The 23403-nt window shown below is 43.1% G+C and overlaps 1 protein-coding gene and 1 long non-coding RNA gene across 12 annotated transcripts in view; one reads left to right on the plus strand and one right to left on the minus strand.

Annotated features, from left to right (window-relative positions):
• Positions 1 to 23403, minus strand: part of LOC105487111 (astrotactin 2) — a 995255-nt gene that overhangs the window by 416411 nt on the left and 555441 nt on the right. For all 11 annotated transcript variants that reach the window (XR_011612991.1, XR_011612990.1, XR_011612989.1 and 8 more), the window contains one exon: positions 20049 to 20199. Coding sequence is in view for 7 of the 11 variants with exons in the window: in XM_011750424.3 (XP_011748726.3) it covers positions 20049 to 20199 (151 nt within the window). In the remaining 4 variants the exon portion in view is untranslated. The remainder of the gene's footprint in view (positions 1 to 20048; positions 20200 to 23403) is intronic.
• LOC105487107 (uncharacterized) lies at positions 4101 to 6656 on the plus strand. The gene is made up of 3 exons (XR_011612996.1): positions 4101 to 4160; positions 4718 to 4819; positions 6543 to 6656. It is a non-coding gene; the product is annotated as an uncharacterized lncRNA (long non-coding RNA).

Below are 23403 nucleotides of genomic sequence, written 5' to 3' on the forward strand. Positions count from 1 at the left end.
GACTACTAGATGGAGGAAGGAGGCAGGGGGCGTGAAAGGGAAGAAACAGGGGCAAAGATTAAAAAACTACTTATTGAGCACTACGCTTAGTACCTGAGTGATGGGATCAATTGTACCGCAAACCTCAGAATCACCCAATGTATCCAGGTAACAAACCTGCACATATACCTCTGAATCTATAATAAATGTTGAAATTATTTTTTTAAATCAAATTTTTAAAAATGCTGTAAGTTATATCTCAGCAGTCTCTGTGGTTATGTTCCTGAGTTCAAAAAGCCGAAGAATGCTGAGGAGACAAAAAAATAAAAATAAGGTTAATCCAGATATTGTCATTTCCTAGCTGTGTGACTTCAGGCAAGTCACTGCACCTTTCTGGTCCTGGTTTTCCTGTTCTAAAATAGACTCAATAATAAATAACCACCTCCTGGGATTGCTGGGAACATTCAGTGCTGTCACGAATGAGAACTCCTTGTGTGGAAGTTCCTTCTTCCTTTTGATGTCCCACGTCAGAAAGAATCAGTTTTCTTTTTCTCCCATGTTCATTATTCTTCTCCTAGCACAAGCTTTATTCTGCCAGGTGGGACGGTTTCTGGGTCACAGTCTGTTTCCCCATGAGTCCACAGCTATTTGGGGACGGGGACTGTAATACACACAGCTTCCTTTTCTCAGCCCAGCACGTGGGAGGGAGACAAGCCAGTATGCAAGGCAAATGTGGCCCCTGGGGTCAAGCGAGCTTGGGCTTGAATCCCACCTGTCTTTGCCACTTACTAACCATGTAATGTTAGCCAGCCAGTTCATTAACATTTGAACCTCAACTTCCTCAAAGTAAAATGAGCCTAATTACACTTACTCAGAATGGCTAAAAAAAAAAAAAAGTTAGACATTTAATGTCCCTAACATAGTGTCTGGCACAATGGTAAGATCCCGATTGTTATAAAAGTTGCTATTATGATTATTATCACTCTTAATATTCAATGCTCCGTAAATATTTTTGGAATGTAATAAAATGTCTGGTTGTGTTGCTTAGTTTTGGCTTGAGTTCCAATGAAATACCAACAGGCCATTATCCCCACATGCCAGCCATCTGTGCAACATTCAACATACACTTACTGAAGACACCAGAAAGGAAATTCAAATGCTTTCAGGACATACCGTGGGCCGGGCACTACAGGAAATGTTTTCCTGTTTTCCTTATACTGCTTTGCTGAAGCCCCACACTTCTATGAGATTGCTGTTATTGCTGTTATTAGCTTGATTTTTGCGGAAGAGAAAACTGAGGCTTTGTGACTGGATGTGTCTTTCTTTGTAGTTCTAGCAGAGCCAGGGTGCAAACATGGGGGCTTTTGACTCCAGGCCCCTGCTCTTTCCACTGTACCATACCATTCCTTCCTTTTTTACTTTTCTTTTCTTTTTTTTTTTTTTTGTGAGATGGAGCCTCGCTGTGTCACCCAGGCTGGAGTGCAGTGGCACGATCTCGGCTCACTGCAAGCTCTGCCTCCTGGGTTCACGCCATTCTCCCACCTCAGCCTCCCGAATAGCTGGGACTACAGGTGCGTGTCACCACGCCTGGCTAATTTTGTTTTTTGTATTTTTAGTAGAGACGGGGTTTCACTGTGTTAGCCAGGATGGTCTCCATCTCCTGACCTCGTGATTCACCCACCTTGGTCTCCCAAACATACCATTCCTCTCTTGTGGAGGCACCAAGGAGTAGAAGATATGAGAGTTCCTGACTTCAGGAAGAATCTGGACCAATGGTAGAGATCAGGTAAATTTCCAGAGGGAGAAAAGTCATAGTTCAAAATGGTTTATGATAAAAAATGTGCCAAACCACAAAAAACAAACAACCTGATTAAAACATGGGCGAAGGACTTGAATAGACATTTCTCTAAAAATGATATACAAATGGCCAATTGGCACATGAAAAGAGGATCAACATGATTAGTAAATCATTAGCGAAATGCAAATCAAAACTACCTCACACTCATTAGGATGGCTGTTATCAAAACTTCAGAAAATAACGAGTGTTGGTGAAGATGTGGAGAAATTGGCGCCCTTGTACGTTCTTGGTAGGATTGTAAAATGGTGCAGTTGCTATGAAAAACAGTATGGAGGTCCTCAAGAAATTAAAAATAGAACTACCATATGATCCAGCAATCGCACTTCTGGATAGATATCCAAAAGCACTGAAAATAAACTCCTCAAGAGATATTTATACACCCTTATTCATAACATTGTTATTCATAATAGCCTAAAAGGCAGGATCAACCAGTGTTCACTGACACATACATATACACACACAATGGAATATTATTCAGCCTTAGAAAGGAAGGCAATTCTGACACATGCTGCAGCATGGATGAACCCTGAGGACATTATGCTAAGTGAAATAAGCCAGTCACAAAAAGACACATGCTGTATGACTCTATTTATATGAGATGCCTACAGCAGTCAAATTCACAGAGATGGAAAGCAGAATGGTGGTTGCCAAGGGCTGGGGGAAGGGAAAACGAAGAATTATTTAATGGGTATAGAGTTTCAGTTTTGAGAGATAAGTGCAGTAGATTGGGTGTACAACAATGTGAATTTTGCATCACACTACCAAACTGTACATTTTAAATGCTTAAGGAGATAAATTTTATGTTATGCATATCTTATCACAATTAAAACAATTTAAAAAATGTATTTTAATAAAAGGGAAGTAGAGAGTGAAAGACATAATGGTTCCTAACTTCAAAGAAAATCTAGACCAACTGGAAGGACTGGATGAACCCCAAGAGGGAGATAAGTCATGTTTCAGGATGGTTTCTGATCAAGAGTGGTGCTGGAATGACAGCATGCTACTGTGTGGCTGGGTTTGCTCACACATGCTGATCACAGCTAATTATCTGAATATATGCTGCCCGCTTTTCCCATTAGAGAAGTCCCAGGGAATTAGGGGACACAGGCTACCAACCTTGCTTTGGGCACATCCCTTCCCTTCTCCAGTCCTCAGTCTTCCTACCTGTCCAGTGAGAAAAGTGGTAGCTGGTCTCTAAGGGGTCCCCCATCTTGGACATTCTATGGTTCTCTGCCAGATGTCAACAGGAATTCCAAGGGAGGTGGGTTCCTGCAGTAAGCGGCACCTGGTCTAGTGCAAGTGACTTGGGAACATGCTTGCAGCTTTCCCCTACAGCCTCTTTAAATGGCTAGTCAACCTTTCGGTGGCAGTCACGAAGCCTTCTGCACAGAGCGAGGGTTCAGTTCAACAAATGCCTATTCAGGGCCTACTGTCCTCCACAAATTATAAAACCTTCACTTTATTCTTAAAAAAAAAAAAAAAAGATACGTATAGTCTATTGGGGGGGAGAAAAATAAGTAAGCATATTCTTATAGTTCTTGAGGTTTTTGTTTTGTTTTGTTTTTTGAGTTGGAGTCTTGCTCTGTCACCAGACTTGAGTGCAGTGGCACGATCTCAGCTTACTGCAACCTCTGCCTCCGGGGTTCAAGCGATTCTCCTGCCTCAGCCTCCCAAGTAGCTGGGACTACAGGCATGTGCCACCATGCCCAGCTAATTTTTGTATTTTTAGTAGAGATGGCGTTTCACTATGTTGGCCAGAATGGTCTCAATCTCTTGACTTTGTGATCCACCCACCTTGGCCTCCCAAAGAGCTGGGATTACAGGCATGAGCCACCGTGCTTGGCTGAGGATTTTTATAAGCACCAAGGGCTGAGGGAGGGGAGGCCAGGGAACACTTTCCTAGGAAAATCTGCCAAGACTCCTGAGGAATGTCTATTCAATAGCTATCTGGTGATGATAATAAATAGCCTTTGTGTAGCTCATTAATAATAATAATAGCTAACACTTAATGGCACTTACCGTGTGCCAGGCACTGTTTCAATGTGTTTTGAATGTTAACTCATTATGTGCACAGCCTGATGGTATAGGAACTACTAGTCTACTCATTTTACAGAGAGGGAAACTATGGCACAGACAGCTTCAGCAACTTGTCCCAAGGATACAAGGCAAGTGAGTGGCACAGTCAGGATCTGAAGCTGCACTACGCTGCCTTTTACAATGTATTAAGCTTTCTAAGTTACTTCCTCGTCTGTTATACTTTTCTAGCCTCGTGGAGAGAGGTGCTGACGCCATTTGGAAGAAGAGTATCCTGAGGTGCAGAGATGTAAGAGAACTTCCCAAGATCATATAGTGATTACATGTGGGGCAGGACAGAGGCTCCACTCAAGTCTGCACTGCTACAAAGCTGAACCCTCTGGGCTGATGGCAAGACTCAGTGAAGGCGCCCTCTCTGTTCCCAAGGCAGAGGCTCTAACTGTCTTCACCTGGGTTCAGGGTGCTGGGATGAAAATGAACATCTGCTGTGTACACCCCATATGCCAGACACACTGCTAGGCTACGCTAATTTATGAAATCTTCCCAACAACCCAGAAAAGAATGCACCATTATTTTCACCACTCACAGATGGAAAACAGGCTTGGAGAGGGAAGATGACTTGCTCCAGGTCCTCACTATAGATGCTTGGATGTCTCTCCGTTTTCAGAAGCCTCATGTCCTATTACTTCTCTGAGTAGCACAGAGCTGAGGGGATTTTGCTACAGACCAAGTGCAGGGAGGTGTTTGGGGAAAATAGCTTATTGTGACCTTGCCTGAGCACTTAACTATGGAACCAGGTCTCCTCCTAAGAGCATTGAATGTGCATTAACTCATTCCCTCCCACAGCAACCCTAGGCGGCAAACACCATTACCACGCCCACTTAACAGATGGGGAACCTGAAACGCAGCATGAAGAGGTGTGTTAACTTGATGAAGGTCACACGGCCGGTAAGCGGTGGAGCCAGGAAGCCTGGCACCTGAGTGTCTTCTCTTAGCCCTTCTGCAATACTTCCTCATACAACAAACATGTAAGGAAAACAAAAGAAACACAAACTCAGTTTCTCCTATTACACCCTCTCACAACTCAATCAACACAGAACACTTCTGTGACCTCTGGTCACCGAGAAGTGTGTGGCAATTTCTCTCTGGCAGCAACCAATTCTCTGGGAGATCCTCCAGCAGACACCAGCTGTGTGTCCTCTAATTCAGTTCAATTTTGACACTATCTGACTGGAGATGGTGTCAGATCCCACAGGTTGAGGACCCAGTCCCACAAGGCTGCCTCCAATTTCCACTGCCAATTCCAAGCCCCAGGTTATTAAACCTGTGCTTCTGATGACCACCTATAAATCAGAGTTCCCACAATCCCTTCCTTGGGCTCCAGTAACTTGCTACAGCAGCTCACAGAACTCAGGGAAATACTTACGTTCCCTGGTTTATTAACACCAGATGGAAAAGTTGCACAGCGCAAAGCATATGGGAAGGGGCACGGAGTTTCCATGCCCTCTCTGAGCATATCATCTTCCAGGAACCCCCATGTGTTCTACTCTCTGGAAACTCTTGAACCTAGTCCTTTTAGATTTTTATGCACACTTCAATACTTAGACCGGATTGATTAAATCATTGGCCATTGGTGATCAACTTAACCTTCAGCCCTTCTCCCCAGGCCAGAGGCTGGGCATGGGGCTGAAAGTCCCAACCCTCTAATCACGCCTTGGTCTTTCCTGTGACCAGCCCTCCCTGAAGCTACCTAGGGGTGGACAGCCATCAGTCAACTCGTTAGTATACCAAAGACACTTATCACTTTGATAACAAGAATTTTAGAAGTTATAGGCCCAGAAACAGGGATAAACACCAATATATATTAATTTGCAGGTACTATTATTCCACCTTTTTTTGAATACTGGGAGACTAAGACTTCAACAGGTTTTTTTTTTTTTTTTTTTTTTTTTTTTGAGACGGAGTCTCGCTCTGCCGCCCCGGCTGGAGTGCAGTGGCCGGATCTCAGCTCACTGCAAGCTCCGCCTCCCGGGTTCACGCCATTCTCCTGCCTCAGCCTCCCGAGTAGCTGGGACTACAGGCGCCCGCCACCTCGCCCGGCTAGTTTTTTGTATTTTTTAGTAGAGACGGGGTTTCACCGTGTTAGCCAGGATGGTCTCGATCTCCTGACCTCGTGATCCGCCTGTCTCGGCCTCCCAAAGTGCTGGGATTACAGGCTTGAGCCACCGCGCCCGGCCTGACTTCAACAGGTTTAAAGCAACTTTTCTCATTATTACAGAGGAAGGGATCGAGACAGGATTTGAACCTGTACAGCTTGATACCAAGTAACTTGTGCCTAGCAGTGAGCTACTTATTCAGGGGTCAGGGCCAGGCCTTCATTAGGGCAGGCTAGAGATATGGACTTTTCCATGCTGCTAGGTTTAACAGGCTGGTGTCTCTTCCCCATCTCTTGTCACTAAAAACTCAATTTGCAGCTTGAGGCTGTGTCCTCACATCACACCTTCTCATTGATCACCCGGACTGTGAGTGAGAAAGATTTTATAAGCTAGTTAGTTGGCTTTGCAAAGCATAGAGCAGCAACCATTGAGCATATGCTTCTGTGGGTATATATTTATTCAGCTTATGTTGAGTATAATTTTGGATGGTGTGCATATTTTATTTTTTGTTGCAGAGCGCAATTTAAAAGAAGAAAAAAAAATCCTTCTCTGAATGGAGACAGATGCCATATATGTTGGACCCTCAAGGGACTGAAAAGGATGAGGTTCCCAAGTCCAGTGTTCTGGGAACGGAGGTGGGTGGAAGGAAACTCACAAGTGCTGGGAATCCAGGATCAATTCTAACACCCACAGCAAGGCCAGCAAGGTACAAACCACCTAGTCCAGGGCAGGGCCCTTCAAGGTTTTATTCCCAAGGCCTCCCCGGTAGCCTGTCTGACTGTTCTCTAGATGTTATTTACTGAGTACTAAATATTGGCTGATGGATGAAGTGCACATCATCTGCCTTAACTTTCCCCACAGCTCCATGTTGGGATGCTGTTGTCCATATGAAAACACAGATACTACATTGCCCAGTGTCATCAACTAGAACAGCAGGAATCTGTACACTGGGAAGCCTGACCCCAGAACCAGTGCTCTCAAATCCCACCAATCTCATCTGGTAGTTACTGGAGTTCTCAGCTAGGAGTCCTGATATCCGTGCTGCCAATTCCTATCTGAGTGACAATGAACATGTCACTTCCCTTTCTGAGTTGGCTTCCACACTCACAGAACGGAGACTGTGATACCATTTTGCTGGGGTGTTATGAAGATTCAGAGATCCAAAGTTACACTTAAAAGTCATTTGAGACATTTGTTCTTTTTTTCTACCCCATCCCCTGCCTAAAAGGTTCTCCTCTTACCCAGAATGAACTCAAGATGTAACATTTTAAAATGAGTCTTAGGAAAAAACCTGCAAGGGTTTGTACCAGCTGGAGAAAAATAAATACGCTCATGTGAGTGCCAAAGATTCAAAAGAGAGAAGCAGCAGCCCAAACCAGAGTCTACACCAGAGGGAATCATTATGGAAGGAGAAAGTCCATCTTATCATTGTGCAGAAAGGAAGGATCCATGTGTGACTCTAGGGAGTAGGATCTAAAGCGTCATTTTCTAGCTCTGTAAATAGACTATGGGCTTCTTGCTAGTTAGGACACAGTATCTCTCTAATGTTAGGGCCCAGAAGAGGGTGTGGCACAGCAGTACTTAGTTGTCGAGTTCTGAATGCAGCTAAAATTCAAATGAAACTGTGGGTTGTCTAATAACCAATTTTTGCTTCAACCAAAGGCAATTTTGATCTAGCTTGGTAAGATGTGCTAGATGCTGGAGAATCCGTTACCAAGAGTCAAGAATAAAATAAAAGAGCAACTCTATGCATACCTATGTGGGAAAACTGTAAAAAACATGATTAGCATGAAAGACAGGGTCTTGGCCACTTCCAGAAGGGAGGACAGGGTTAAAATGGGAAATGGAGGCATAGTGGGTGTGTTAGGGGAGGGTTTCTGGAATGCAGGCAATATTCTATTTCTTGACATGGGTGATGGTTTAGGTGAGAATTGCTTAATTAGTATTGAAACTGTAAATAATGATTTACACATTTTTCTATATATTTTATTGCACAGTAAAATTGCTAAATTATCTATCTATCTATCTATCTATCTGTCTATCTATCTATCTATCTAATCTTATAGCAAAACTACTAAAAGGACATGTCAAAATGCTAGTAGTAGTTATTGGAGGTCGCATCACTGTGGGTGATATTTTTTTTCTCTATATGTTCTAAATATTCTTGTATGTGCATATAATAATTTCATTAAACAAAATATGTTTTTAGTTGAATTGCTTCATTACCTAAATAAGGCAACAATGAAAATGTGAAGGTCAGTTCCACCACTTCTGCCTGAAATTCCTCCAATGGAGAACCTCGTCTTCTCCCTAAGGTTCAACGTGCATGAAAGAACAGCTCTGCAGAGTAAGTTGAGGGGTGCCAAATTCCACTGGCTCTTATACAGGCCTATCTGCAGTGTCTTCCCACTCTGGACCGAAGTACATCTTTGACTTAGGGACTGTGACGGGGAAGGGAGATGCCCCAGAGAGAATCAAGGTTAACTCTGAATTTGTAGGAAGGACAAGAGTGTAGCTGAGGATTCACAGTAAACAGAGCCATGTTGAGAAACAGGGTCCCTTCCTCACCTCGGACTATATTATCCCCATGATAATGGGCCTGAAAAATCACCCTTCCCTTTCAGTGATGATGAAGAAAATTTCTGAAAACCAAGGAAAGCCAGAAAAGGGTACTATGTTTCCTAGCTCGCCAAGCTCCTTCCTACACAATAGGACCTGATCTTAGGAAGGGAGTTCATGGCCCTGGGTTTTGCTCATGCCTGGCTACTTTCACTGGGTCCAGCCAACAATATTGTAAGGTGCAGGGATCATTCCCATTTTATGGATCAGATTAGAGGGGCTCAGATACATTCGGCAATTTGTCCAAAGTCACACAGCTTCCCAGTTACAGGAATGGGATTTGAATTTAACTCTGAATCATGGACAAGTCTATTATTTTCACCGGACTGGAATTCTGATTAACTAGCCCATCTCTCTCTAGGAACGTCTGTTACTCAGCTCGGGTAGAATTTTCTCAATGAAGAGAAAGGCTATTGAGTGTTTGATGAAACCTTCTCACTGTATGCTCCCTCAAGGGAAAGAGATTTCAAAATACCTAGGCCAGTGGGTCAAGACTTCTTAAAGCCGGGATCAGAGAGAAGCTGGAGAATACAGGTAAAAGGATACCTTTATTATTTATGAAGTTTAATAACAATAATAATAATGTCATTTCTCATCCACTTATCCTCAAGATCTATGAGAAAAGGCAAAAGAATGATGATAAAAATAAAAGAGTCAGGCCGGGCGCAGTGGCTCACGCCTGTAATCCCAGCACTTTGGGAGGCCGAGGCGGGAGGATCACGAGGTCAGAAGATCGAGACCACCCTGGCTAACACGGCGAAACCCCGTCTCTACTAAAAATACAAAAAATTAGCCGGGTGTGCTGGCAGGCGCCAGTAGTCCCAGCTACTCGGGAGGCTGAGGCAGGAGAATGGCGTGAACCCAGGAGGCGGAGCTTGCAGTGAGCCGAGATTGCGTCTCTGCACTCCAGTCTGGGTGACAGATCGAGACTCCGTCCCCTCTCCCAAAAAAATAAAAATAAAAAAAATAAAAAAAATAAAAGAGTCATGTTATTCTGGGTGGAAGAGAGTCCTACACTGGAATTTCGGACGCCTGGGTTCTATCCAAGCATAGCTCCTGTGCGCTTTAGCCTCAATTTGATCATCTTTATTTATGACCCAAGGAGAAAATACACACACACACATACACATACACACACACACACACACACACACACACACACACAGAGTTAAGATCAAGCTAGGAAGTCAGTTGTCTTAAAAATAAAAAATAAAAAAAAAAAAAAGGAAAAGGTCTAGGAAAAGCAGAATGTGTAGCTCTGCCTTAGAAAATTGTCCCAAAGAAACACAACTGTATGCTTTCTATACTTCCATTTTTAAAATTACATATATAAACTCTTATTTATATTTGCATATGCATAGGGAAGAAGTATATAGAAGGATATATGTCTATCTATATATACACCAAACCGTGGCACATTTATCTAAAGTGGGTGAGTAGTTAAGAAAAGGGGCCTTGAGTTTTTTTCTTTATACATTTTAACACTGTACACATTTATTTTATTTTATAATGAGAGTTAGCTACTTTTAGAAAACCAAAAAAAAAAAAAAATTAAAGGAAGATTGATGATCAAATGGAGAAAATACCTTATGAATGCAAAAATTCTATTATTATAATTAAGATGAACACAATTATTCCAGCTTTTCGTTTCAGAGCTAAGGACGTGTCTGATGATCAGCATTTTGATGCCTCTGGAGACACTCACTGGTGCTTGGCGCAGCTACTAAGAATCCTGCAGTCATGGTTTCCGACCTCCTCAAACCCTCAAGGAGACAGCAGACCCACGGCCTCATTTACTCTCCTCTGCATTGCCTGTTGCATCTGGACCCTCTCTCACAGACACAGTGTATACTTCACTGGACTCCACTCCCAAATGTACTACATTTATTTTATCACTCAGAGACCCTTTAGGCCAGACACCCTAGCCTGCCCTTGGGCTGTATTCTGAAAGAAAAGCAGCACCTACAACAGTGTGGAACACCAGATGCTCTATTGCTCCTTTTGAAAAAATCCACACCTTCATCCAAATCATGAAACACTAATACAATTTGAAAGCTGTCCTTATAGACTTCTGGGAATCTCTTCTAAAGAAACAGCTCAAAACACAGAAGGTGGCTTCTTCCCAAAGGTGCTCAGAGCAGCACGGTTTATAATAGATTAAATCTGGAAGCCATCAATGTGTTCAACCAGAAGACAAAGCAAATGCTGGTATGTTCCCCTTCATGAAATATTGGGCAATATTAGTGGTATATACGCATTTGTCCTGGTTAAGTGTTTTGGTATCAACCTGCTGTGGCCCAATTTGGCCCAAATTCACTGCTCTAGAACCGAGTAGCTATGTGTTCCTGAGCCAAGCAAATTACCTAACTCTGGCTCAGTTTTCCCATCTGTAAGAAAAGGGATAATAATGAGATCCACCTTAGAAGCCTTGGATCATAGCAAGCACTCAAACAATTTTAGCTCTCATCATTGCCACCACCACCATCCTCAACCCTGCATGAGATATCAGATAATAATAATAGCAACCATGTTTTGTGCCTTTTTTTAAAGCCATGTTCTAGCCTATTGTGTATGCATTATCTCAGTTAGTCCTAACAGCAGCTTTGGCAGGCATAAGTATTATCATCCCCATTTTACTCAACAGGAACCCAAGGTTCAGAGGCTTTAAGTAACTTGTCCCAAAGTCACATGGCTAGTGAATGACAAGGTAAGATTTTGGCCCGGGTTTCTCTGATGGTAAAAACTGTGTACTTAAGCACTCTAGTGGCTTCCTGAAGGTAGGGGATGGTAGTGGGAGATGGTAATGGGAGCGGTGATTTATGCAGGGCTTGCAGACAATAGGTGGGAGAACCAGGAGAGCAGCTTCCATTTCCTGCCTCCAATTTGGGGCTCCCTTCTCATTATTCCCCCACACCTTTATTTCAGGAATGAAAGGATAAAACCCATCACTTTGGAAAAAGGGGGGCTGCTTCCTGACTTTAACAGATAATGACTTCCACACAATAAAACCAGCTTACCAGAAATACCATCAGACCCAGCAAATCCAAGTCCCGACGAAATAAAATAAGGGGAAAAATAGAGAAGGCTTCAAATGTCATGAGAATAAAATATTTAATGTCATAAAAGGGTGCAGAGGTTTTATGAGAATACCACACATAATAATCTTGGAAACGCTATTACGCCACCTACCCACCTAGCCTGCTCCAAATTCATAAAGGAAAGATGCAAATGCACTGATTGGAAAGATGCAAATGCTCCTGATTGAGGAGCTACGCCCTCCTTTTCATTTCCCAAACTTTGAGTCCTGTGTGCAGGCATTGAATCAGTGGACACAGTACAGCTCCAATTTCCTTCTTTACTGGCTATTCTTATGTCCTTTTCCAATACTCATCCTCTTTAGCTTCCTCTGGATCTCTTGGATGCAGAGGAGGAGGAATAAATGCTGGATATTGGTAGAGGATAAAGAGAAGAAAGTGCCCCTCCCTTGATGCTCTGTAACATTGGAGACATTCGCCCTCTCCCTAGGGAACTATTCTCAGCCTTGGGAAAGTGTCTTCTGATGAATTAAGAGAATGAGCTTTGGAGTTTGACAGAGTTTGGAGTTTGCTCTGCCTTTACCTGGCTGGCTGGATTTGGGCATGTTTCTCATACTTTCTGACTCTATTTCCTCATGGATAAAATGGGAGTAATAATAATGCTTGGCTTATAAGGTAGCTGTGAGGATTTCCAGGGCCAGGCACATAATTAGTACTGAAACGCTCTCTCTCTCTATCTGTATCAGTAATACTAGACCTGATATTATTTATAGCATTTATTCATTTATTTTTTAGTAGCTTTAATAATATCAGGCCTAATGTCAGGCACTGATCAAGGTATTTAATACATATAGATAATTCTCTATCTGTGGACCTATTTGACCAGAGGATACTTTGATGAAGACACCATGGGGGAGATGTGTCATCCTGTAAATCCTGTTTCCCAACCCAAGAGTCTGAAGTTATTTCCATAAAGACACCTGCCTGCTGCCTTTGCATCTTTCTAACAATTTTTAAAAAGAAAAATAGGGCAACCATCAGTCCCCTCATTTTGAATTTTGAAAAAACCTGTCTCAGTTGTCTTCTGAATCTATCATACCCCATGTGGCTGATCTGCAGGGATAAATTTAGCCTTGAAAGTCCATTTCTGGAAAGGAAAAACAAGTCTCTAGGGGCCAGACCCCATGGAGGCTCAGCCCAGCTGTACGGCATAGGAGGGTTACATGCCCAGGCAGACAGGGCTGGGCTTTCCCTCGTCAGCAGTGCCTGGGCTGTGCTCCAAGGTGATTTCTCACTCTGCTGATTCTTCTTGCTAGTCTTCCCCACCCCTCTTGAATTTTGTTCCTTTAATTACAGTCCAATTGAGTTATTAAAAGGGGGAAAGGACGAGGAATGGAGAAAAGCCATCTCTCTCTCTTACTGAACCAGATTCCAGTTTTTGCCTCCCTCTGAGAAATGCTATAAGGTCCCTGGCCTATAATAAATGGAAATCCATATGTTTATTCGTCTTGACTTTTAGAAAGGCAGCCTCTTGTTGTTATTCTTTCAGCACCTCTGTGCAATCAGGGATCCTGTGATCTTTCCTAATATCTGGCAGGCCAGATGGTTTTTTAGGTCAAAGTGAAAAAAGAAAAAGATGGGGCCGAGGAGGCAGAAATGTGAATGGGTGATTTGTAAGGTTGAGGAGTGTGTGATCAGTTTGAAATTGGTCCGGAATTCAAGGGCAGGGCTAATAACTGACCATACAGGCTCCTCCTGAAAGACATCATCACTCTAGGACCCAGCAAGTATGCAAATCCTTCCACTTCCTTTCTATGAAGGCCCTGACTATTCAATGTTGCCCCTCCTTTCTATCCTCCTTTTCCATTATATTTCTCCACATACCCCAGTTTCCTACCAGATAGTTTTATTTTTCTCATGTGTGAAGTGAAGGTAATAATATCTAGCTCATATTATTACTGTGAGCATAAGGTTGGTTGAAAGAAGCAAAGCACTTAGAACCGTGCTTGGCACAGTCTTTGTATGGATGGTTGCTTTTATATTATTAGCTTTTCATTTTGGAAAATGGACATGATAGTTCCAGGTAGGTGACAGTTATAGGCATTAATTGCCATGAACATAGGCAAAATAGCACATAGTAGGTGCTCAGTGAATGCCAGTTCTCTCTTATGACCATTCTTTTCTCTGCAATACTCACACCAATCCTCTCAGATAATTCTCACACAGAGAAACAAAGTGGTTTGTTCAAAGTTACGCTGCAATCCTGCTGAGGTCTGTCTTGTCTTCTGAAGGGGCTTATAAAACAAGGCGTAACTCTTGTGGTGTTTTGCTCCTGGTCCATTCACAGTGCTGGATACAGGATTGTTGCAAAATAAATAATTATACTATACAGTGACAAAGGTGATGCTATGGGGCCATTAGCTGTTGGAATGTGCAACTGGAAGGGAGTCTTGGAATTAAATCTAGGTTGTATTACTACCTCCCTACATGAACTTGAGCAATTTCTGTATCTTTCTACGCCGTTGTTTTTCTGTTTGTATAATGGGAGAGGGTCCGTCCCTTCTGGCTCTAGTAGCCCTTGTCTGTGTCCATGCAATGGGTAAATGGGTAGACTAAAGATGACCACACATTCTTTGCTACTCTTCTCATTGACAGGTGAAATCTAGCTCTCTCCCCCTTGAATCTGGGCTGACCTTATTGACGTGCTTGACCAATAGAATGTGGTGGAAATGATGTTCTGAGACTTCTGAGGCTGGGGACTAAGAAGCCTTGCAGCTTCTGCCTAGGCAGTTAGAACGCTGCATCTTGGGATGGTCCCTTGGTAAGCCCAGGTTTCATGATGTGAGAAGCCCAAGCCAAATGGGGAGCCCATGATAAAATCATCTATCCAGTCGACAGCCCTAGCTCAGGTTCAGCATAGCCAGTGTCAACCACCAATGATGCCAGTCCTAGCCCCAGACAAGTAATAAAGGAACCCTTCTGCAAATGACTCCTCCAGCCCCAGATGTCCCATCTGTCTTTGATCAGAGACAAACCAGCTGTACCCTCCACCTAGTCCTGATTCAAAAAACTATAGACAAAACAAGAGTGTGTGAAGCTACTGAGTTTTGGGGTAGTTTGTTACACAATAATAGAAAGCTGGAACCAGGAAAGTGAGCTATGAACTGATACTTCAAAAGGGGTATTGCGATCACCAGATTGTCTGGTGTTGGGTTCATCAAAAGGCTTCCCATGCTGGGAAAACTAGAAAAACATAAAAGAATGGCATTAGTAAAATGCGTCCGGGGGCAGCAGTTACTTAGAGATGGTGGTGGAAGTGTCCTCCATACGATGCTGTGATTAAGTACTTGCAGTTTTCTTTGTTTTTGTTCTCTATCTTGATTAAAATTTTGCAGTGTTTATACTGCCACACAGAATAAATGGACCCATAGCTTACATTTCAAACTGTGCCTTGCTGACATCATTATGTTTGTCAGATTTATAACATTTCCAACACACAACAATTTTTCACTCTTGGAAATACTGAAGGGGAACACAGGCTCCCTCTCTTTTCTGATGTTTCATTCACTGTTACTTCCTCTATCCCTGGTCAAGGGATATGATCTCCTTGTAAATAACTGAAAATAAAAATAGTAGCATAATTATTTATATATTATTTACTGTATCACCCTCCTCATATGATCTTTTACTTATTATCAGTATGTTATTGCTGTTGTAGCAAACTACTACGCAATTGGTGGTTTAAAGTAACGCAAATTTATTATTTCACAGTTCTACAATTTAAAAGTCCAACTTGGGTCTCAATGGGCTAAAATTTAGGTGTTGGCAGGGTTGCATTCCTTTCTGAAGGTTCCAGAGGTAAGTCTTTCTCTTTGCTTTTCCAGCTTCTAAACACCACTTCTCTTCCTTAGCACGTAACTGTCTTCCTCCAACTTCATAACTGGCAATGCTGCCTCTCTCTACCCCACTCCTCTGCCTTCCTGAGCACACTCTGACAATCCAAGATACTCTCGCTCTTTTAAGGTCAGCTAGTCATCTTAATTCTGTATGCAAATTTAATTCCTGCCTCTGTCATGAAAGGTAACATACCAGTCACAGGTTCTGGGAATTAGGATGTGGACATCTTTGCAGGGGCCATTATTTTGCCTACTACACATCTTGTGGCCATCCTCCAATTGACCAGTTACCTGTATGAGAAACACATTATCCAAAGGGAAGCCTCCCACAGCAGAACCAGAAAGCTGAGCAAAAATATGTCAGATTTTTAAAATCTTGTGTTTCAAAAGTTGAGGTCTAGAAGGCAGAGCTATTATAGAAGGTAAAACAATAATCATCATTATAATGACAATAATAAAACAACAGAAGAATCTGTGATCTGTTAGAGAATTATCTTCCCTCGTATCCACAAAGAAGTAAAGGTCATTTGAGCTGGTGGAAGAGAGGAATGTTGGAAGTCAAACAAAGTAATCTAGAAAATGCTAATGAGTATCGTAAAAGGGGTCCCATCCTCTATCCTTACCAGGCTAAGCCCATGAGTGGATGAAGGGGATGAGGGGATACAGAATATCAGGTGGGCTTGAGGGTTATGAAGGTAAAGGGGTTCTGGGCATCCCTTGCTATATAGCACAGGTTGACAGCAAGCATAGTGAGTGCTCCTCCCCACTGTGAAAACAGCGGAGTATAGATCCTTTCCTGGCATGTCTAGATCAAAAGAGCTCCAGACAGGTTTTCTCAGATCCTCCAGGTGGAACTGTTAGACATTTCTCATGCCCTCTAGAGGCTGGAAAAGCTAGCTGGTGGACAGAGTCAGCTGGCTTTAAATGACCTTGTGGTGGAATAAAGCAGATGAGGCAGCAGCTGTACTACACACCTGTGATTCAGGTGGGAATGGAGAGGAAGGAGAGTGATGGACAAGGGTCAAATGAAGGAGCAGGTACCAGATTAAAAAGTGATGGCCCAGCACCAAACATCCCCTTAGCTCCTAGGCCTTACGGGTACATCGGCCCTTTGAACTCAAATGTTCAGTTAAGAGATGGGAGGCAGAAAAAAACTGAAATTGACTAGAGTTAAGTTTCCACTAACAATGGAACAGAAATGAAATGAAATTCAGTTACAGAAACGTTATAGAACATTAGATATGCTGTGCTCCTAAATTTGTGTGGCCGCATATATATCCACTACATACAAATATCAGTAATGTGGTCTCATTATCTCACTTATAAATGGTACTTTGTAAATCCCAGATCATTGTCAGTTATGTTCTTTGAGCCTTTTGAGGTTTTTTTTTTTTTTTTTTAAGAAAAATTTATAAGTACCATTGCTCCCTTTTGAAAGATTAAGAAACTGATGCTAATGAAGTCAACATAGACTCCAAAGCTATGGTCATTCTAATGCCTAAATCCAGGCTTTAGCCCAAATCACTCAGCCCAGTCTCCTTTCCATGATTCTTCAACAAGAACTCATCTCAGCTCCCAGTGTGGGAAAGCAAGCCAAAGTGGCCCTGGCAGGAGGACTGATAGTGAGACACAGTCTTGGTCTTCCACCCTGCCACCTGGTGGTAAGACCTTGAAAGTCACTGCTTCCTGAGCCTGTTCCGCATTCCTGAGGGAATCTACTACTGCCCAGGTTTGTTGTGAGGATGAGCTCTTAGCTTGTAGACATGCTTTGAGAACTCTAAAGTATTCTAAAAATATAAGGCATTATTATGTAATACCTGAAGGAATTTCTTAGAAGGTGACCTAAGAGAAGTTTCTCTTTACAGACATGATGGAAAGTCTACAGAGAAATGAAAGGGATTTAAAATCTCAGGATAAACGTGGGATTGCCCTGTCTATTCTGAAGCACAGAGAGGAGCTTGCCTTACATCCATTGAACCCTAAAGTAGTGGTTTTAAAATTACATCCTTAATCTAGAGAGGAGGGTCTTTGACAACTTCATCAGACCGTTGAATTTTCTCTTATCCCCTAGGGAATGAATGTTCTTTCTCTTTCTTTCTCTTTTAATTGTTCCAGTTTATGTGAATAAAAGACAAAGAGACATAAGCCCAACCTATACACACACACACACCCCTCTGTATTTGAGGTTTCATTCCTATGGGATGTCTATCCTAAAAGAAAAAAGACAAGGATCTTGATTAGAGAAAAGAGAACTAATGGAAAAAAGGAAAGAGGCAGACAACTTAATCCTTTGAAAAAGGTCAGCCTCATGTTCTGGACATAACACAGGACATCCTTTTGAGCTGCCTGTCCACTGGCTGGGTTTAAGTCTTGAGCAAATCCTCCTCTCCCCCACTAGCACCTTTCCAATGTGCTATATGAAGGGTTAGGTTTCAATGGTCTGAGGCAGACAGCTGTTGATGTATATCAATCTAGCATCTACAACTCTTATTGCCAGCACCCCAGTTTTTCTTGAGAATCTATGCCTTCCTCCATCTCAGGGCCATGCATTTCAGGTGTAGCTGCCTCCTGGTGCAAGCTCCAGGCATGGCTCGCTCTGGGATGAGCCCAGTTAATCCCCCTGACCAGTAATTGGTGCAGGGATAGATGGGCATGACAACCAAGTTGGCCCAATGAGAAGGAATCTGGTGACAGTAGTTGGAGGCACTAGGAAAGAGGTGTTTTTGTCCTATAGGACTTGCATCCAGACTGCAGCTGGCCCGAGAATGGCACAGTGCTAAGGAAAGCAGAGCTAAGATTAGCAGGGGGATTCCAATGACATTGCTTGAGCCCTTCAATCCAATTTTGTCCAGACTTCAACTTAAGCCAATGCATTTCCTTTTTTTTTTTTTTGCCTATACTAGTTTGAGTTTAGTTTCTATCACTTGTAATCCTGAGAATTCTAATCACTAAAATTTCTAATTGCCCATTCACCTCTGAAGATCTGTTGATCTTTGCATCTCAAATATAGTTTCATTGCATTATCTCATTCTAGAAGCTTCTTCATATTGATCTCCTGACCTCTGTCTGTTTCTCAGCTGGTGTGTAGCTGCATTAAGGGCCAAGTGTGTGTTCTATCTCCCTTGGGTCTTATTCAGACAGCCTTGTCCACAGCAGGATTCCCATCCCTGCTTCTATCCTTCGCTGCTTCTTCTTTCTTTTTTCTTTATTTACTGAGATGGGTACTTTTGGGGTGTTGAGCCAAATCAACAGATTCCCTGGGTTCTCCCTCAGTTTTTTAAGAAACATAAACTGAAAAGCCAGTCTGTGCTATAATGTGTCACAAGTGACTTAATAAAGCTAAGTACAGCATACAGTAAGGATACTGTATGGAAAAGAAGGTCACCTGTGGGGAGGGAAAAGGTTTTATAAAGGAGATGTCTCGGGAAAGATGTTCACTTGTTTGCTTCATAGGCTTGGAAAGCAATTCTTTCTAGGCAGAGAGAAGGTACAAGAAAAGGTTCTGAGGAATGAAACAGGCAGGCAAGTTCATAGAACCCCATCTAATTAGCTCCATTAGGCTCTAGTGTAGATTGAAATGAAGCAATAAGAGATGTGGCTGGAGAGACTGAAAAGGGACTACAGAAAGAAGAACATTGAATGCCAGGCTGAGTTTAGCCTATGTGGCAATGTTTCCCAAGTGTATTTTCAAGATACCCCAACATACACACACACACACACACACACACACACGTTAAAAAGTCAGGTTCCTGGGACCTAATTTCCTCTCTAGAATAAAAGCTTCTAGAGGTCAAACCCTGTATCTTAGGTCATTCTTATAAAACCATCAATTTTGGCACACCCTTCTGCAAGCAACAGGAACCCTCCCACTTCTTCTTCTGTGACCTTGTCCCACACTAGATACTAAAATTCCAAGCAAACAAGGCTGCCTCTCCCTTCCTTCATGTCTTTGCTTGGCTGTCTCCCCTCTTTCCCTAATGTAAGTTGACTCATCTTTTGAAGCCAAAGCGAAAGCCAAAAGCCAACGTTCCAAGGAAGCCTTCTATGAAACTGAGGTCCCAGCTGAAACTTTCTCTTCTGGACCACACCAAAGCACCTCCTGTCCATACTAGTTACACCTCATTGACATTCCCCCTACTATTGTATTCACAGAGGTAAGGCATTCCCTGTCTTACTCTCAAATGGACTGTAAGCTTCTGAAGGTCAGAAGTTCTCCAAGACCTATTGTGTGGTGGGCACTTAAGTTATAATATCTTGTTTCATTCTTCCAGCAATTCCAAGAGGTATGTATAATGTTCTCACTTTACAGGTGAGGAAACCAAGGTAGGTTGGCATGCTGAAGGCTGCAGAGGTAGGTGAGGGTAGTGCGAGTGTTATCCTCCTTACCAGCATTCCCTCACAGGGCAGGGCTTCCAGCAGGTGGCCTTAGCACCTGGGCCACTGCCATGTTCCTGGGCCAATGGGCACTTACCACACATCCTGAGGAGTCCACCTGCCGGTCAGATACACACTTGAAGTTGCGAGTGCAGCCCCCATTGTTCCGAGAGCAGTCACGAACTGGCCCGAAGGAGGACAGCAGGTCATTGATGGTTTCAAAGTATGTGGACAGCATCGCTTCTTCCCTTGGAGAGAAAGGGGATGGTTAAACCCCAGAGACATTGGCATCCCTAGATTTAAAAAAATGTGAATTCAATACATTTGAAACCATAACTTATTTATAATCAGGAAAATAATAACAATCAATATTACAAAAAGGAAACAACAACAGGTATACCATCATATGACACGGTGCTTGTCAAGTTGTGATACAGAGAAATAGACCTAGAACTCTATACTCTTTATTTCATTAATACTTATGATTCTTGGAGGCAGTCATGAGATGTACACTTTACTATAAGTAAACTGTGGCTTAGCAAGGTGAAGTATCTTGCTGAAGGCCAGCAGCTTACAATGTGACAGAAGTGAAGTTTGTATTAACTTCCAGCTGAGTCCAAAGAGAAGGCTCTTCTCACTACCTCTTAGCTTGCATCCTACCTGTTTCCACAGATTTCAGAGCTCCCTATAGCAACTCTGCAATTGGGCACATTCCTATTATTCCAACTTTGTGAATATAAAATTGAAACCATGAAAGATTGTGGGACTGACTCCAAATCCAACAGTCTATAAACAGCAGAGCCAAGACATAAACACAGGAGTCTGACCCTCTAGGGCCCTAGATCCTTATTTTTCAGACTATTGTGTATAAGTCACACCATCGAGACTGTCAGCAACAGTTGTTGGAAAGGTCATGGGATTCCAGGGAAATACATGATTCCTCCCAAATGAGGTTCTTAAAAGATAAGACTAGACTTGATACCATAATCCATGGATCTGCCAAAATTTTATGAGATGGAATTCTCTACAATGGAGGATACAGATGGGAGCTTCTGATGCTGTCTTCTGCAGAAAGGGCCCAAAATAAGAGATACACTTGCACTGGGGTATATGATTTCCACACTTACAGGAGATTTTAAAGGAGCACCATGAGCAGTGAGAAGAAGCACATATCCTTCCCTGGTCTGTGCCTCATGAGGTCCAGAGCTGTGAAGCAAGGGAAATGAAGCAGGAAGAGGCTAGCACACACTAGAGGGGGTATCTCTGCACCATCCTGCATACCTTCTCCCATTCTTCTCCACCTCAGGCTTGGACCAGGTTTGAAACTCCTAATTCATTTCCTGCCTCCAGTCTTACCCCTTCTGTCCCATCTTTCATACTGACTGTCAGTGAACTTGGTAAATCCCAGCTCTAATTAGATACTCCTCTCTTCAATAGCTTCCCAGTACTTAGAGAAAAAATATAAATTAACTTCTCTGGCATTCGGACTTCATGATCTGGTCCCTGATTACCTGTCCAGCCCCATTGACCCTCTCCTCATATCTCTATCCACTAGGTACAGGCCTCATCTCATTCCCTGAACACAGAATCTCTGAAAACAGGTTCTAAACTGGAAAGTTACATGCAAGAGGTTTATTGACGAGCCCTCTTGGGAGATGCATCTGTAGAAGGCGAGGAAGGGCTGGGCGTGGTGGCTCACGCTTGTAATCCCAGCACTTTAGGAGGCCTAGGAAGGAGGCTTACTTGAGCCCAGGAGTTCAAGACCAGCTTAGAAAATGTGGCAAAACCCTGTCTCTACAAAAGTTTTTTTTTTTAATTAACAGGGTTTAGAGGAGCATGCCTGTGGTCCCAGCTACTCAGGAGGCTGAGGCGAGAGGATCTCTTGAGCTACAGTGAGCCATGATCAAAACCCTGTCTCAAAATAAAATAAAATAAAAAATAAAAAATAAATGGCAAGCAAACAAGGCAGGATTTGGTAAAGGGAGAGACTGACCTACAATGCGGGTCTAAAGCATCAGTTGATCCTGCAGGGAGCTCTGGAGCTGAGAAGGCCCTTTATGGATGTCCTGAATTAAGGCAAGGAATCCAGGCCTTTGCATCCCCACAGTAGCCAGTCATTGGTGGGGGCTGCTGTCTGGAACGGGATACACTTGGATAAGCCAGTTCCCTGAGGCTGAAGGCAATGCCTAGTCACTGACAGCCACAGCTGGTGGGGGGGTGGGCTGGCCCTGAAGAGGGTATCTGGGTGTGGTACCTGCAGGCACCTCTCTCCATCCCTAATCATGCTCTTCCTTCTGCCTGGGATGCCCATTTCCAAATGCTTACCTGATGAAATCCTAAGAATCTGTCTTTGAAAACTCTTCATATTCATTCATTCATTCATTCTTTCATATATTATACAAGCTTACTGAGTGCTTACCATGTACTAGGCACAATGCTAGGTGCTGGGGACACGGCAGTGACATTAGGCAAGGTCCTGACTCCCGAACTACACAGTAGCTTTATGTTACCACCTTTATGAAACCTTCTCTGCTTCCCCCTACTAGAATTAATTCCTTTTCCCTGTGAGCATATTGGCTAAATCTTTTAACTTATTGATCTTAATTATCAGCTTCACAGTCTCCCAGAGAGACTATAAGCTTTTAAAGGAAAAGGCTCAAGATTTATTCATTTCTCTTTAGCCCTCCAGGGGCCTGGAAGGAACCTGTGCTAGGTAAACGTTTTCGAATGAAACACAGAAAACACTCAAAGGCTTAGACGTAGTCTTCACCAGTGAGTAGTTTTACTAAGAACCTCCTCAGCAGGGCAGTCTTCTCTGTTTCCCCAACTCTGGGTCCCCGTTCCAAATCCTTCCTGTTCAGGGATGCAGCACAGGGACAAAGGAGAAGGATGAGGCGCTGCCAGGATTATCCCTTGCTTCCTAACTTTGTATGCAGCCAGGTGACAGGTTTATGGGAGAGGAGAATTAACAGTTCCTGAAATGAACCTCTGGGGAGACTTGCCACTTTTGAATCATGAAGAGAGTTGAGGATCCTGGGAAGACATTAAGCCTATTAAAATATTAATACCCTAGAAGGGAGAAGAAGAAATGGAAAGTAAGGGGAGGAGATAAGGCAGAGGGACCCGGCTGGGCACGGTGGCTCACGCCTGTAATCCCAGCACTTTGGGAGGCCTAGGCGGGCTAGGTCAGGAGATCGGGACTATCCTGGCTAATGTGGTGAAACCTCATCTCTACTAAAAATATAAAAAATTAGCCGGGCATGGTGGCATGTTCCTGTAATCCCAGCTACTCGGGAGGCTGAGGCAGGAGAACTGCTTGAACCCGGAAGGCAGAGGTTGCAGTGAGCCGAGATTCTGCCATTGCACTCTAGCCTAGGTGACAGAGCAAGACTCCCATTTCAAAAAAAAAAAAAAAAAAAAAGACAGAAGGACCTGAGAAAGTGAGAGAATAA

This window comes from Macaca nemestrina, chromosome 14 (genome assembly GCF_043159975.1).
Source record: "Macaca nemestrina isolate mMacNem1 chromosome 14, mMacNem.hap1, whole genome shotgun sequence".
Taxonomy (NCBI): domain Eukaryota; kingdom Metazoa; phylum Chordata; class Mammalia; order Primates; family Cercopithecidae; genus Macaca; species Macaca nemestrina.